Source organism: Urocampus carinirostris, chromosome 19 (genome assembly GCF_059441175.1).
Source record: "Urocampus carinirostris isolate Australia breed hairy pipefish chromosome 19, RoL_Ucar_1.0, whole genome shotgun sequence".
In the NCBI taxonomy this organism is placed as follows: domain Eukaryota; kingdom Metazoa; phylum Chordata; class Actinopteri; order Syngnathiformes; family Syngnathidae; genus Urocampus; species Urocampus carinirostris.
This window is the reverse complement of record NC_142367.1, coordinates 18,249,057-18,265,595: the sequence shown is the minus strand read 5'-3', so window position 1 is coordinate 18,265,595 and position 16,539 is coordinate 18,249,057. Positions and strand designations below refer to the sequence as shown.

The window sequence follows — 16,539 nt, the reverse complement described above, 5'->3', positions numbered from 1 at the left end:
CATGATTAGCCTGTGTCTTGCCATAATCATATTTTATTTCTATTACTATTTCTTTAGTGTTAAATGTATTAACCATTGCTTGGGTCTGTGTATGATGTCTGTTGGATTGTCGAGTGGGGAGTGGAGCGGGGATTCTATTGTCTCGTATGCGGAATGCTTTTATATCGCATTTCTTTTGTCCTGAAAAGTGCCATGCAAATATATTTGATTTGATTTGATCGTTCGGTGAGACGTGCATACCTGGTGTTTTTGTTTCATTCGGAATGAGACACCGAACAAAATGGGGATGGGTACTCCTGAGATTTGTCATGAGCTTCCCGAGGTTCTCCTGTGGGACAGAATCTTTTATCGGATCAAACTTGATTTACATTGCACTCAAAATCATATACATATAGAGTGGAACCTCGGTTTTCGAACGCCTCTCAGTTCGGACAAATCGGTGTTCGACCAAAAATTTCGAGAAATTCTTGCTTCGCTGTTCGGTCAAAAAATCGGAGTTCAAACGCCGGTACGCTAGGGTGCGATGCTGAGCGGCGTACGGGTTTTTTAGCCCCTAATTATGCCTCCGAAGAAGGTCGGTGCAAGCAGGACAGGTGAAAAAAGACAAGTTGTTTGTCCAACTATTGCCTTTAAGAAAGACATAATAGCTAAATATGAAAGAGGTTTACGAATTTCCGATCTCGCTAGTGAATACAGCATGGCTAAATCTACTATCAGTACGATAGTAAAGAATAAGGAGGCTGTGAAATCGAGTGATGCGGCTAAGGAAGTTAGCGCTATAAGCAAACAACTGCCGCAAGTTTTGGAAGAGGTTGAAAAACTTTTGATGATTTTTCTCTCCCCACCGTCCACCACAAAGGTAAGAAATCCTATTCATAATCCTTTTTTTATTTTTACACGTTCATGTTAGCGTCATCTTTCGTACGGAAGATTACGATAACGCGAACGTACGATTAGCCTGGGTTAGCTTTGTTTACGTAAAACATTCAGGGTGTTGGAAGGTAGCTCCCTCTCCAATGAAGCGCTAGCCACTTGTTGTGGAGACCCAGGTGCTAAATGACGTGTAAACGACCTGATTTTTTTTTTTTCACACGTTCATGTTAGCGTAATCTTTCGTACAGAAACGATTAGCCTGGGTTAGCTTCATGTTTACATTAATGTTAAACATTCAGGGTGTTGGAACGGATTAAAGCGATTTACATTATTTTTAATGGAAAAAACGATTTTCGGTAATCGACCGAATCGGTTTTCGAACAGGGTTCTGGAACGAATTATGGTCGAGAACCGAGGTTCCACTGTATACATATGTTTGTGCATGTGAATTAAAAGTATCAAATGTTGTAAAATTTACAACAATTTACAATGTAAATCAACATTATTTTCTCTGCATGTGCATTTAATTCCGGATAGCAAGAGGATACATTGTTAAAGTAAAGGCTGGGGATGATGAGCAGCTCCATTGAAGGTTTTATTCGCAGAATATTCCGTGCACAAATGAGATACTTACAATGGCTGTAGCAATTCACAAGTGCAAATAGAATAATGGCTTTCAATCACATTTATGCTAACAAAGGGGGGTCCATAAACTGAATAAAAACGTTAACTTTGAGGTAAAAAAAACTTAAGGTACAGCGGTAGAAATTTTCACTGCCTTTGTCTGAACTGGTTCTAGCAAGTCAAGTCAAGTCATTTTTATTTGTATAGCCCTTAATCACAAAGAGTCTCAAAGGGCTTCACAGGTTATTACACATAAGCAGTTTAGGTTATTCATATGCTATAGAGTAGAAGTGAGTTTTAAGCTTAGATTTAAACATTTCCACTGAGGTTGCAGATCGGATATGATAATGCTCAGGGCCACTTCTGGTTACAATATAAATGAAAAGTTGTGTAAACCATACTGGATAAATAAAGGTAAATAATTAAGACTAAGTAAATGAGGATGTTAAATGACTGAAGACATTTTACATCCATGACTGAATACATATGAAATATTACAACAATGGTTCAATCTATTAATCTTTTAGAGATGCTACATACCCTAAAGAGCGCTGAAACCGTCTGGAAAGAAGAGCCTTTCTTCTTGGCAGCCTTCTTCCCACTTGTGCCATCTGATAACAAATGGGAATGTCACAATGATGATTCTTAGAACTACAGAGTAATTGTCATCTCACCATCTGACGAAGAGTAACTGCTATAAAGAAAAGCCAAGAGTTTAAGTCCCGCCTTCTGGAAGAGCTGGACTACAGTTTCATTGAGCGGGTCCTTATTTTTGTCCAACCAGCCCGTGATGCTGTAATCCACCGTGCCGGCGTAGTGCACCAAAGAAAAGTGAGCCTCGGCTTTGCCTTTGACAGGTTTGGGTTTCTGGAAGTTGCCGGACTTTCCGAGATGTTGGTCGTAAAGTTTGTTTTTGAAGGTGGTGTCGGACGCCTTGGGGAACATGCATTCCTCTTCCAGGATAGAGAAGATACCCATCGGCTGCGGTAACCGGTTACAAATTATTTTTAGTTTATAGTCAGTTACAAAGACGGGTTGATTTGTGAACCTTTTCAATGAGCTCGATGCAAGCCGCCAGGTCCATCCCGAAGTCAATGAACTCCCATTCAATGCCTTCTTTCTTATACTCTTCTTGCTCCAGCACGAACATGTGGTGGTTGAAAAACTGTTGCAGTTTCTCGTTGGTGAAGTTGATGCACAGCTGCTCCAAACTGTTGTACTGAATAAAAGAACAAACTGTCGGACTTTGTGGTTCCGGTAGGCGACATGTGAATGGGAAAGAAACGCACATCAAAAATCTCAAATCCAGCGATGTCCAGGACACCGATGAAGAACTGACGTGGTTGCTTGGTATCCAGCATCTGATTGATACGGATCACCATCCACAGAAACATCTTCTCGTACACTGACTTGCCCAAGGCACCGATGGAATTATAGACCTGGGCAGGGATAAAAGATAAATGAACACAGGTAAGGTATTGAAACTGCTTTTTGAGTTGCAAGCTCTTCAATCACATGGCAGGTGTTAGAATCCAGAACCTCCCCAGAGGGCGCTAGCGGACAAGTTGACTGGAGGATCCTCACGCTTGCCTCTAATGCATTGCATATAATCACATTGCCGACGAAGGAAGCTGTGGGATCGTTGCTTTCCGTGCCCGATTTAAGACTATTTGTATCCTGAGTTTGTTCTGGACTGTGTTTTTGTTTATCGTTTTCCCCCTCCCCGCATGTGTGGGGCGCTTTTTGTTACTTCCCTTTACCCTCTTCCCAAAATGAACTTGTCAACTCAGCTTGTGTGTCTGCACCTAGGTCCGCCTCTGTAAAACGGAACAGAAGGCAGTCTACAGGTTAGTTTTTTAACCAGTGTGCCACATGAAATTGTCCAAAAAAGGAGAAAAATTTGTTTCTCATCATTTGTTTCATTATCACATTCCAAAATCATCTGCTCGGCAGGTACCTCAGGTAAATAATTTTGATGAATACTTGTTTGCTGTTCACAATTTGTGATACGGTGCTTTTTTTTTTCAACAAAATACATTTACATTTCACAAATTTACTTTTCCTTTTCTTCTTATTTTTACAATACTTGTTATTATAAGTTTCACTATTATTATCGATCTCGTCTGTCCCGTCCCGTTTGGTATCCTACTCGTCTGCCCCTGTTTTTCTGTTTTCCCGTGCCTGACTTCTCTGCCCCGCTTCTTCGGCCCAGCCATCGCCGAATTGCTTGCGTTTATATTCCCGCGCATGACTGCTCCGCTTCCGTAAATAAAGCTTGGTGTGAAAACGTTACGCGTTTGGGTCTACCGTCTGTTCGGGTTCTGACATTATTGTTTATTGTATTTATTGTGGCAAATCACTCTGCTCGTATTGTGCATTATTATTCCTCTTTCTTTTTAGAATGCATAAGTCATGGGGAGGAAGTATGACACCATCACATTTGCCTTTACCTCTGCTGGTTTCCTGACTACTTGAATCAACTAGGTGAAACTATGCGGGAATGGCCAAAGTTCTATGAAGATTTATAGTGAAAAGCACAAAAATAATAACTATCTTTATTATAAGATATTAATGACCACGGATCAGATAGACTGAGGTTCCAGGAGGCAGAAAAGGTGTTAATACATTTGATTATAATATGCTTTTTAGATCATTTAATGAATTAAAAAATTGTATATTTTGCGAAAAGGTGCCCTGTTTTTTTTTTTTTTTTAATAAAAATAGTTTGAGAAAGGTTAGAGGATGTTTGTCTTTTCTCTGTTCCGCCAAAGCTAGTGCATCAAAACAGCTTATGGTCTTGTGGACAATGAAGACAATGGACTTGATTTCAGTGCTGGCTCAATATACCTGTTGTACAGTCTGTCCTTTGGTGACGTACTCGTTTCCCACCTTTACCCTGGGGTAGCACAATGCTTTCAACAGGTCTGCGGAGTTTAGACCCATCAGATAGGCCGCTTTGTCTGCCACTGGAAAAATATATATGTTAAACCCCCAAAATACGATGAGAGTTCTTTTGAAGTCACAGGACAGACCTTCAGTGCCGTCCGGCTCGGCCTGCTCTTCTCTCTGCTTCTGCTTGAACTTCATGTTCCCGTAATGCATCACTGCACCCGTGAGCTTGTAAAGGCCGATTCGCTCCTCCGCGCTGAATCCCAGGGTGTCGATAGCGCTCTGAAAGGATAACGGGACCAGGCACTAGAACCACCGCAATCATCAGTCGACGGCGTTCGGTCGGGAAACTCTCACGTCGGTAGCCAGGAGCTCTTCGCTGTCGTCAATACTGGCGACACTGATCTCGCCCTGGCTGACAAACGGGTAGTCGTACGGGTTGGTTGTTATGAGCAGAGCCTCTGCAAAAAAAGGAATTTCAAGACTTGATGCGTAGGAACCGACCAGGTCATGTCCTGTATAGTTAGTTAGGTTTGACTTCACCTCTGCTTAGCTGAAATTTATCTTAGCCTACTACTCCGATTCTTAACTAAAACTGTACCTGTGACCCTCCATCTCCTCTCTATTTTTCTTACAGGGAAAACAGACAGCTGAAATCTCTGAGCTAGTTTTTTTTTAATGTATTCTTCCCTAAAACCTATAATGTTGAACTATCTTTGTTTTCAAGTCATAGGACGGTTGTTTCGGGACTTTCATGTTGCCTCTCTTCCAAGAAGACGCAGGGAAAAGCAACTTACTTTTGCTATCCTTTTTCATGATTGGCTTCCTTCGCTTGTGTATGGAGGTCAATGAGCTTACAAAAAAATACTATCTGTTCCAACGATTAATGCTGGAGCAGGGGATTCTAACCTTTTTCAAGCTAATTGCTACTTTTTGTTACTAATTAGCACAAAGGGCACCCAGTTTGATATGCATATCTGAAATAACAACTTAGCTAGATGGCTCACTAAATAGCTAAAACGTTAGCTTGATGGTTAGCTAGGAAGGTAACAGGGAACAGGTAAAAAACTAAAAGGGGGCTAGATAGCAAGCTAAACGTTTATAAAGCCATCCCAACAGTCAGATAGAAAGTTAAAAATAAAGCTACATAGCTAGCTAGTAAGGAGGCCAAAATTTAGCCTGATATCTGGCAAAAAAAGTTAAAATGTTAGCCAGCTTGCATGCATAAAATGTAAATAAATTGCTAGATAGCTTGCTAAAGAGCTAAAAAAGGCAGCTTGATAGTTACCTAGAACGGTAAAGATTAATAGGGAGTTCGACATATAGCTAGAAGAGTAACAGGCCATCTGAATAGCTAAATAGAAAGTTAAAAGCAAAGCTCTATAGCTAGCTGGAAGGCAACCCAAAATTTAGCTTAGTAAAAAAAGTAAAATTTTAGCTAGATAGAAAACAAATAAAAAATCGAAAAGCTATCCAGATAGCCTGCTATATAGCTTTATTATTATTATTATTATTATTATTAAATGTAGGAAAATAGCTAGTCACAAAGCAAAAAAGTTAGCCATATAACTTGCAAAAAAGTAAAAAAGAAACATTTTTTGTTCACTCGCTTTAAATAAATATACCCATAAATAAGAATTTAGTTTGTTGGATTTTGCCTACAAAAAGAGTAATAGAAGATGTGTACAAAGTTCTTTAGGGGGTTAAAAAAATCATTTCCGAAAACAAACAAGTATCCATTCCACGGTACCTATGAGCTCAGGTTTCTTGTTGGACATGATCTGGTAGAAAATATGGTAACTCCTCTCTGCAGACAATTGGAACGTAACTCGAGATTTTTCCAACAAATCTAACAAACACAAAAAGCAACATCTTACTACGATGAAAAAAATGCACATCCTTTGTATTTGTACTGAACTTACATGTTTCAATGTCAGCTGAGGCCAATTTCCCTGTTGTGCCGAAATGAATTCTTATGAATTTGCCCTGGGAAGAAAATAAATACTTTAAATATCGCAATTGTGTTTCACATTTAACAAAAACTGTAAACCGGTGGTCTCAAACTCATTTTACTTGGAGCAGAGCGAGGGTATTGGTGAGGTTGGGCCAAATCAAGCTTTCCACAAGGAAAGTTCATTTTCTAATGTATATAAATAAAATCTAAAAATAAAACCATTACTAGGAAAATTAATGGATCAATCAGTCATAAAATAATCCATAATGTGCCTGAGTTGCATTTACATTACACCTTAGGGGCCGGTCACACAGCCGTTTGCGGCTGAATCACGGCTAAAATTTTGCGTTTTTTTTTTTGTGCCCGTGGTTGCCCGCGATGGAAAATGCGCAAAATTGGCCAACCCGCTGTTCATCGGTGGTATGCCCGCAAAACAGTTATATAGACTAGGATCTCCCAATTGTTATAATTAGCTCGCTTTATTGTTTTAATAAGCGTTTTATATAGAATACGATCGCTTTTGTTGGAAGCGCAGCAGAATGCGCGTTCACGCGAGGGGGGGAGGATTTATATACGGTGTGCATTACCGTTCGATTACGTTCACAACAAAAACAAAGACGGAATGGTTTAAGTTGTATTACATTCCCAACAAATGCAAGACGAAGTGGTTTTGGTTATATGTTCGCCATTACATTCCCTAAAAGTGATATAAAAGTGAGATTAAACGAGGTAAAAGTGATTGTAGTAGCGAGGGGATGCAAATCTCGGCAGGGATGCATTTCTCGGCATAACACCGGGCTGTAGAAATCATAACCGCTCGAGACACAGTCCCGTGAAGATCAAGATTTCAAGCTATGGCACCGAAGAAGCCAATATGTTATTATTGTAATAGTTTTTCATTTTGATTTTATTATCTTGTTATGAAATGAAAAGAAATGTCAAGAAATAAAAATGGATTAAGACGAGGTCACTACGGTGACGGAGATCTATGTTCACCCCTTGACGTCTCGAGCACAACTGACGCATGCTCGGCAAATCGCGCTGTATATACGTCACACGCGTAACACGCTAATTTCACGTAATAACACCGCGATACAGGCGCAGAACATGCTATTACCATGCTCCACCCACGATTACCCGCTGAAATTTCCCGTCCTACCCATGTGTAACCACGCCCTGGCCGCGGCCAGAGCACGTCGTTCCGCGTCATTTCCGCGTCATTACCTCGTGTGCCGCCCGCGGTTAACACGTGCTCAAAGTTTTGAGCAGCTCAAAACTTTTTCGCGCGGCCAACCGCGTGTGAATTTCCGACCGCGAGTAAAGCACTGCTGTATCTCGTCTATATGGCGATCTCAAAGCGTCCAATAGCGTCCGCCTCACAGGCAGAAATTTCTGGCCGTGATTCAGCCGCAAACGCCTGTGTGACCGGCCCCTTAATCATGTTGTGGGGGCCTCAAACTATCATTGGCCCCTCGAGTTTGAGAGCCCTGCTGTATTTCATTTAATTGTCTAAAAACAACAAGAATCGAATGCAATTTGTTTCTAAAATTCAATCTTAGTCAGTGATATTGATAAAAACATGAAAATAATAACTTGATATTAGTAGAGAATAGAATTGTCTTATTGTAATTGATTCAGTCAAGTCATGTTTATTGTGACCCGTAATCACAAGAAGTCTCGAAGGACTGCACATACCACAGCCTATTACAGACTACTGACTATTACTACACCATGCCCTGATCTGAAACCTACATGAGGGCAAGGAAAAACTCAAAACCTCAGCATGAGGTTATATGACATATGTTTGTATGACATATTCCTGAAAAAGGGAATTTTTTGAGGGTATACGGGTAAACAGATTCTGAAACACGCTATTCATTGTGACTCAAGTACTGCTAGTCCTGTTCAACTGAGTAGCACCAACTGTGCTTTGGAGCTAAAGACGAGAGCTAGGACATAAACTGTTAATTCCGTCTTTTTCTTTTCACAGACAAATCCAGCCAAACGCCCGCCCGGAACACATCACCGTGATACATCCATGTGCAATTTTATTACTACGTAGTGTACATTGTTTACGACATTAGACGTAGCACTCGTGTAATATGAAAAAATCATTTAAAGACGGAAAGGTTAAAGACCTTTAAAAAGGTTTCCGAGGGTCATGTGACTTTTTAAGTGGCCCCCATATTTGATGACAATGGAAAATGCGAGAAAATGCAAATAAACATCGATACACGAACTTTATAAGTTTAAAACGCGTTTTAAAGACGAGGTGTTATTTCATACCTGTCATGATTACTGATGTGACTCACCTGTGCCCGCTCATTTGGCGCCAACCGCTGCGGGTTCTGATTGGCTCCCAGTCCCTATTTAAACCCAGTTCTGTCAATCACCTGTTGTCAGTCCGTCTGCAAACCTCAGTGCAAGCCTTTCTCGACCCTGACTCCCACCTGTCCCGTTTTTGCTCCCGTCTCTCTCCGGCTACGACCTGTTTTGATCCTGACCATGTCTGCTCTCCCGTCCCGGCTTACGAACCTTTTTGTCCCCGACTACGTCTACTCTCCCGTTTCTGGATTACAACTTGTTTCTGACCCCGACCACGCCTTGCTCTCCTAGTCCCGGCTACCGACCAGTGATTCCGTCCCTGACACCGCCATCGCTCTCTAGGGAAGATCCACTTCCGTGTTCGGATCACAATCCGAGTACGAGAGCGACTTGCTTACCGCGTCCAGCGAACACCGGATCATGGGCGCAGCCCTTTCTTTTTCCATTCAATAAAAGTGTGGTAAACGTGACGCAATTGGTTCCTGTTTCTGTTCTGGTCCTGACATACCCAGACATCCATCCGCTATCTGCACCGCTTATCCTCAGTAGCGTTTCGGGGTTGCTGGAGCCCATCCCAGCTGTCCTGGACACCCTGAACCGGTTGCCAGCTAGTCGCAGGGCACACAAGGACAGACAATTCACTCGCTTATTCACACCTAGGGACAATTTGAACTGGCCAATTCACCTGACATGCATGTTTTTGGAATGTGAGAGAAAACCGGAGTGCCCGGAGAAAACCCACGCAAGCACAGGGAGAACATGCAAACTCCACACAGGAAGGTTTGATCCTAAGATCTCAGAAAGGTGCCGCGGACGCGCTAACCACTGCGCCGCCGTGCCGTCCATACCCGGTCATCTTGAACTAATTGTCTTAAGCTACATTGTTAGCTCAACTATTCCTCGTATTCAGTCTTTGAAGTACCATCTAAATTTATTAAGTACTGTGTATGTAACCCAATATGACAGCCGCTTCAAGTCACATGACTTTTGGAAGCCTCTATGTAATCAATTGCAGCATTTTCTTTAAAATGACAAGTAATTGAGCACAATCCTCAATTTTAATCTTAACTTTAGCGTTCCTGATTTTGAGACAGCAACGAAAAACAGTCCCAGGAAAATGTCTCGAATTAAATTTCTCAATTTCTCTATATATTCTTAAGTTGGGAATAATGTACTGTAGGTATTTTTTACATAAATGTCCTATGTATTATTTTGAACAGCATTACTCACAAAACGTGAAGAATTATCATTTCGGACGGTTTTGGCGTTTCCAAATGCCTCCAGCAGGGGGTTAGCCGAGATGATCTGGTCCTCCAGATTTCCCTATGATGAAATTGTTCGGACAAAAGTCAAGAATAAGCTTCCATGTTTTTCCCCCAATGTTATGTGAGCACCTGTAACTTGCTGGGTGCAACCGAGTCTTTCTTTTTGTCTCCGGACGCTGCAATTGTTGCAAAGTACTGGATGACGCGCTTGGTGTTGACGGTCTTTCCTGCACCGGATTCTCCGCTAAAAAAGAGAAAGTATTTGTGTTGTCCTTTTTCTTTTTTGTTTTTAAATGTAAAGACGCGACTTACGTGATGAGGATGGACTGGTTTTCTCGATCTAAAAGAAAAAGTATGCTTTTTTTAACGCAGGGCATTTCATGGCAAAGCGTTTATTTGTGAGTAGGGACGCGTGCCAATTGTTGGGTCAATAAAGGCTGAATTTGAATTCTCCGAAGGATTCTTAGTTTTTATGTGTATTTTCTAAGCCAAGGATGTGTAACATTGAACAATGGATCTAAAAATTTTCGAAATTATGTATTTTTACACAAGCAACACACCCATAATATAAGTGATATTAATCACAGCTCTTTTTAGAAAACCGTCTCTTTTGGCTCGACTCACTGAAAAGGGTCGGCCAGTTCTTTCAGTTCCCAAACAGCTATTCAAGATTTTGTTGTTGCTTTAATCTTCAATAATGTAACATTATTCAAAAAATGAATGAAAAAAATCATTCAGATGTGCTTTGAAATAATAGCTGTTGTTTTTTCAATCTACAGTGAACCTTTAACAAATATAAACTCTCAACTTTTTATATGAAGCGGCTTTAAAGTGAAGCAAAACAAATAGAGAAATTGGAAATATTTACCCTTCAGTGCAATAATAAACTTTTAGCTTTTTAATACATAACGGTAATCAGCACATTTTCAGCATTCTAAGGCACACTGGTATATAAGGCGCGCGACCAAAAAAAGAGTCCTTTGTGAAATATATTTTGATATATAAAACATTTAAACTAAAAGGACCATTTTCATAGAACCTAAACTAACATTATGACAACTGGTTTCACCATAAAGGGTTATTGTGTGCAGTAACTATCCATGATTCAATTTAATCCACCATATTTTCCGGAGTATGAGGACACCAGATTATAAGGGGCACTTTCAAATTTCTGTCTCATTTCGTTTTTTTTAGTAATCCAGAAAAAAATGGTAACTTACAGTGAAACACAGTATTTGTGAAAACAACAACAAATACAAATTGTTACAATTATTAAAATAAAAAATATTTTTTTTTTAAATTTAAAGTAGATTTGGAGCATAAAAGCCCAGCACAAAGATGACTTCCACCTTCTTTGTTTTGGGTGGCTCGCTTTTGGGAAGGATGGAAAAGTTCCCGAACGTAAGAATTCACCATGTACCATACTGAAATCTGATAAAATGAAGTTTTGAATGTAATTAAAACATCCAAGGCTACGTATTAATAAAATAATGTTCTCACCGTACGTAATTATGTCGATTGGAGGGACACTCACAAGTACAGAACATTATGCAAACTTCCCACTTCTTTGGCTTTCTAACAAGTTTCGCAATTTTAAACACCGTCACCCGATGCTGAGAGTATCAAATATCTAAGACCATGCCCATAGAGGCATGATTCGGTCAAGCGTCACTGGTTGCTATAAAAAAATTTAGCTGAGCGATAGCCTGTCTCTCTTCTTCTCCTTAGCTGGTTGGTTGGTTAGTCTCGCATGACGGCTGCACCAAGCAGCCGTGCAGGGGGGGTTTTGGGGTTTTTAAGGGTTATTGATCTATCTTCGTTATTCATTATCCATTATCCGTTATCGGTCAGTTCATTATACGCTACAAAGCCTAGGAGCCGGGACACTTACTCTCAGCCAAAAGGCTAAGCTAAGGTCCTAGCCCTATAGCCTTGTTGCGATCATTGCGAATGCACCGTTCCCGGAGGTACTGCAATACCGGGCCGATGCGTGGAGTGGACAGAGCAAGCTCTTATTCCATCTCACGGCGGCCTTGAGTTCAGCACGTTGGCCATACGTTGTGACCATCCGAAGCACAAGACCAAATCTCTCCGCAACAACAAGTTGGAGGACGGTTTCAGTTTTAACACCATGTTTGCTGGTTCTTGGGAATGAGCGTTTTTTTCTGTACAAGGAAACCTTCCCAAATCGACTAGAATTATAGCGGAACACTTTCTTTTTGTGTTCGTAACATTCAGCGGTCTAAAACTCCTATAATGTCCGGCGCCTTCCCCTCCCCTTTTTTTTCTATCATTAATTCTCTGTGTAAATAAATTGTGGGTCTTATTTTAATCGGCCTGGTTCAATGAATCAATTTGCTTGGGATTAGTAATTAATATCAGCACTCAAAGAACTCAAAGTAATACAGTAATTTAATTTTTTATCAGTGTAGGAAATTCTAGCATCCTTCAGAAAAAAATAAAGATTTATGGTGGAGCACAAGCAACACCTAGAGGCAAATTCGTTTACTGATTGCAGTCAAGAATAATCTGTTTCAATCCTAACGATTTCCAGAATCAAAGCGAGAAAAATCCCTTCATAGAACAGCACACAATCTCCAAAAAACTGCAAACAAGCAGATTATAAACCAAAACGATTAACTCTTCAGTGATATCAATAAACTATAAAAAACAAGCACCTTTGACTATTTCCATTTCATTTTTTATCGCGCATGTATATAGTTATTGTGCATCCCTACCTGTGAGCATGAACTGGTAAGCGTTGTCAGAGATGGAGAAGATATGCGGTGGGGCCTCTTGGCGTTTTTTGCCTCGGTAGGCCACAACCACCTCCTGGTTATAGACCGGCAGCCATTTGTACGGATTCACGGTCACACAGAAGAGGCCTGAATAGGTCTGGAAGAGCAAGCCAGGCTGGAGTTGGTCCTGGGGGCAACCCTCAAATACAGTATTACCTCTTTATTTTTTTGTTTTTTTCCGATTATTACTAGTCTTGAGGTGACCAAATCCCCCAATTCCAACCCCTAATGTCGAGCGCCAAGCAGGAAGGCAATGGGTAAAATTTCAAAAGACTTTGGAGTGACTCGGCCAAGGCTCGAACCTGTGATCTCCCACTTTGGGGCGGGTGCCCAACCCTAAGGCAACCGAGCCAGTTGTGGTACTTCTTCATATGAGCAACTCGAATCATGAGAATTTTGAGTTTTACTTAGAACCAAAATTTTGCTCTGCGTACGACAAAAAATCCCGGTCTCAAGCATTCCCAGAGGCTACCACTGGAGACCGCTCGAGGAACTCGCCTCTCGCGACTGTTCACCTTCAGCATCAGCTTGTTCCAGTTTGCACATGCAAACTACTACAGTCAAAAGCAAAATTGGGCTGTACATTTGTTTCTGTGTACGGTTATTCATAGTTACAGCAGGAATAATAATAATAATAATAATAATTTCCTTGTATTGTCATTCTGTGTAACAATGTACACAGAACGAAATGTCGATTGCACCTGACCCGCTGTAGCGAGCCGATGCAGCCGCAGCCAGGAATGTGATTGACGTGAGGAGAAAAAGTCTGAAACCTAGCCGGGGTTTTAAGCAATTTACTTGTCCAAAACCATGCTTAAATTAATCAGTTAATAACATCTTTAGAAGATTTAAATAACAAAATAATTTGCCCACATACCTGATTTTTTTGTAAATAAATCTGATCTGCATTTGATCAGACCCTGCAGCTTGCGCAACGATGCGGCCAATTTATGCAATTTTTCTAACGGCCGCCAGGGTGCGCCAGAGCAATAAAGGTAAGAGTGAGACAGTCGGATTTTTAATTTGTATACTATGCAAGTGAAAAAGTGAAAGTGAAAAAGTCAGAATTCCGACTATAGTCGGAAAAATCACATCCCTGTTACAGTAACGTTCATTTTAACCGTACAGTAAGTGCTTACGTCTCATACGTATCTCGATCTCATACCTGTTAACCTCAACCAATTGCGCCCTAGTCGGAACGCTTTTTTTCGTCCATTATCTACCACGGAGGAGGAAGCCGCCTCACTCTTGAAGCGCATCTTCCAAAAGTAATTTAAACTCAACTTTATTTATCTTTATAGAGCATATTATTTTCTGAAATGTGTATTTTTTGGTACAAAACAATACAGGTTACTTATACAAGCCTTGAACGTACTTATATAAACCTAAAACATACAAAATGGAGCAATGAAGCAACTTACGAACAAATTCAACTTAAGAATGATCGTCCGGAACTTGTTCATAAAAAGGGCAGCGTCTGTTAAGCTCATAAAGAGGTAAAACTAAAGTTTGTTTGGTATAATGGCGGCGCCCTCTGTTGGCTGCGGCTGCATCGGCTCGCTACAACGGGTCAGGTGTATCGACATTTCGTTCTGTGTACATTGATACAAAGAATGACAATACAAAGGAAATTATTATTATTATTATTATTATTATTTTTGTTCTGATTTATTTGAATTAAACTCAAAACAAGGACGGATCTATTCCATTGGCTATTGACAAAAAAAGTTATAATTAAGAAACAAAAATAAAAACGTTTTCCAATCAAAATAAAGAAAAAATATTCCAAATGCCTTTAGAATAAATTAAAAAGTTTGTATCTAAGTTTGTTGATAAAAGGCAGAAAGGTTATGTAATTTCTAATTTTCTTGCAATGCTCACGTAAATCATCCATGCCGCATAACGCTCCTTGAGGTTGTACAGCACGGCGGCCTCGTTGAGGTGGGTCATCATGGCCATGTCCTCGATTTTGTCGAACTTTGGCGGGTTCATAGGGAAAACTTCGTCATCCGTCGCCGTGACAACCTGCAATTTCGCTAGCGATTAGCGCCGCTCGATCGGCTGTTTCATCGACGGGGCCCGTACCTTTCCGGTGTCGGTTTTCACCGTCACTTTGCTCTTATCTTTACTCTGGATGGTGCCTTTAACAAAAAGCTCCTTGGGATCCACCACGTAGACGGAGGTTTTGGCATCAAAGGGCCGGTTCTGGGCCTCGATCCGTTCCCGCTCAGGCCGCCGCAGGTACGGGGCCGCTTCTCCGAAAACAGCCATGTCTGAGTCCATCTTTGTCGTTTTTGTCTTTTGAAACCTAAATCAGAGGTCACCAAACTTTTGACCACCAGTTTTATATGCATTACTGAAATAATAAGTATGTTTATTACTATGTCGTTACTATGTTATTATCATATTATTACCAGTTTTTTTATGAAAGTCGGGTTAAAATAGGCTCAGTCAACCACTAAAACATCTGCTATGTATTTGGGCACTGAGTGATTTACACACATAATCTGCTGTAATCCCTCAGTGCATCGTAGGTTGAAAAATATTTCACAATTCTGCTCTTTTGTCAGGCCTGGCGGCTCTTTTTTGCCGTTCTGTTTACAAAAAAAAACTGCATTACTACGGCCACGATCCATTATCCCTAATCTGTATTGTACGAGCAGGGACCGGCACTTTTATCGGGAGGCGTGGTCTTCTGGCCTGCCCAAAATGAAATACACCACTGTGGCCACGATCTGTTATCCCTGGTCGACTATTGTTCGGGCAGAAGTCGACAGAGCCCATTCTTTTTGGTTTCGTCTGCTGAAGCGTGCCACTGTGTCCAACTTAAAATGAACTGCATTGTTTTTGCCACAATCGATTATCCCCAGTCGACTATTGCTGAGAGCGGGGGCTGAGAGAGGATATTTCTGTTATGCGTGGCACCTTTATTCTCTTCTTTTAATAAAAAATGACCAGCACCCATGTGGCTGTAATCCATTATCCCCGGTCAATTATTTGTTGCGAGTGGGGTCGGCAGAGCGTATGTAAAAATGGGGGTAAGTTACTTTGCAGATTTTGGCATATCACAGGGGGTAATAGTGCCCCTTAACTGCGATAACCATGAAATGAATTAGGCTAATTTGAAAAATATTTTAGGAAGAATTCATCATGTATTTTTAAGACACTGTGTCAACGATTTTTCACGCCAGGTAGAAATCAAAATTTCTAGTTAGTCACAATTACCCAACAATGGTGACCTTTTGTCAGAATCAGTTTGCAGGCTCGTGGTGGTTTTTAGGGGGTCACCTGGGCACTTCGTTGATGATCCCTGATCTAAATTAAAGTCTCACCGTCACCCAAACAACCCGAATCGTTGAAAAAAAATGAAAACATACTCACCAGCAAGAGTCCTGAGCTGAAAAATGCACACCAGGTCTGCGTTGATGTCTTTTATAATGTCCATGGCACCTATATTTAGGTCAAAGTTATGTGGCGCGGGGTAGAAGAGCGATTACTTTGGCATGTGATTTAACGGGGATATCTCTGAGCTTTTGTTATAAACCCAAGGCACTGACTCACCAGGATTAAGGATGAAAAAAATATGTCAAAGGAGGGCGACCTTTATGAGCGATACAAAGATCGAAACAATTAAGGCTTCATCAAAGATGATTGGCCCTTGGCAACAAGCACAACACAAGGGCTGCAGTTGTCATCTTTCACTCAGTCTCTCCAGTGGATGTGAATGTGGGAAAAGTCAAGTCATGAGAGCTTTAGGATAGATAATGCCTCAATGCGGGCCTGGAAGGTCTTGTTTGGGGGTCATGTTTGG

General features: G+C 40.9%; 1 protein-coding gene across 1 annotated transcript in view; it reads right to left on the bottom strand.

Moving 5' to 3' along the window:
• The window catches only part of LOC148347549 (myosin-4-like), a 33,113-nt gene extending 16,813 nt beyond the window's left edge, over window positions 1-16,300 (bottom strand). Inside the window, exons 1-17 of the mRNA XM_088323054.1 lie at window positions 16,110-16,300; window positions 14,814-15,036; window positions 14,610-14,753; window positions 12,669-12,825; window positions 10,243-10,270; window positions 10,060-10,174; window positions 9,896-9,988; window positions 6,309-6,372; window positions 6,137-6,235; window positions 4,744-4,847; window positions 4,530-4,668; window positions 4,345-4,463; window positions 2,787-2,936; window positions 2,546-2,716; window positions 2,172-2,478; window positions 2,038-2,108; window positions 241-328 (exon numbers count right to left, since the gene is read on the bottom strand). Coding sequence (XP_088179180.1) covers window positions 241-328; window positions 2,038-2,108; window positions 2,172-2,478; window positions 2,546-2,716; window positions 2,787-2,936; window positions 4,345-4,463; window positions 4,530-4,668; window positions 4,744-4,847; window positions 6,137-6,235; window positions 6,309-6,372; window positions 9,896-9,988; window positions 10,060-10,174; window positions 10,243-10,270; window positions 12,669-12,825; window positions 14,610-14,753; window positions 14,814-15,011 — 2,047 coding nt within the window. The 5' untranslated portion in view covers window positions 15,012-15,036; window positions 16,110-16,300. The remainder of the gene's footprint in view (window positions 1-240; window positions 329-2,037; window positions 2,109-2,171; window positions 2,479-2,545; window positions 2,717-2,786; window positions 2,937-4,344; window positions 4,464-4,529; window positions 4,669-4,743; window positions 4,848-6,136; window positions 6,236-6,308; window positions 6,373-9,895; window positions 9,989-10,059; window positions 10,175-10,242; window positions 10,271-12,668; window positions 12,826-14,609; window positions 14,754-14,813; window positions 15,037-16,109) is intronic.
• Window positions 16,301-16,539: the final 239 nt, after the last annotated feature.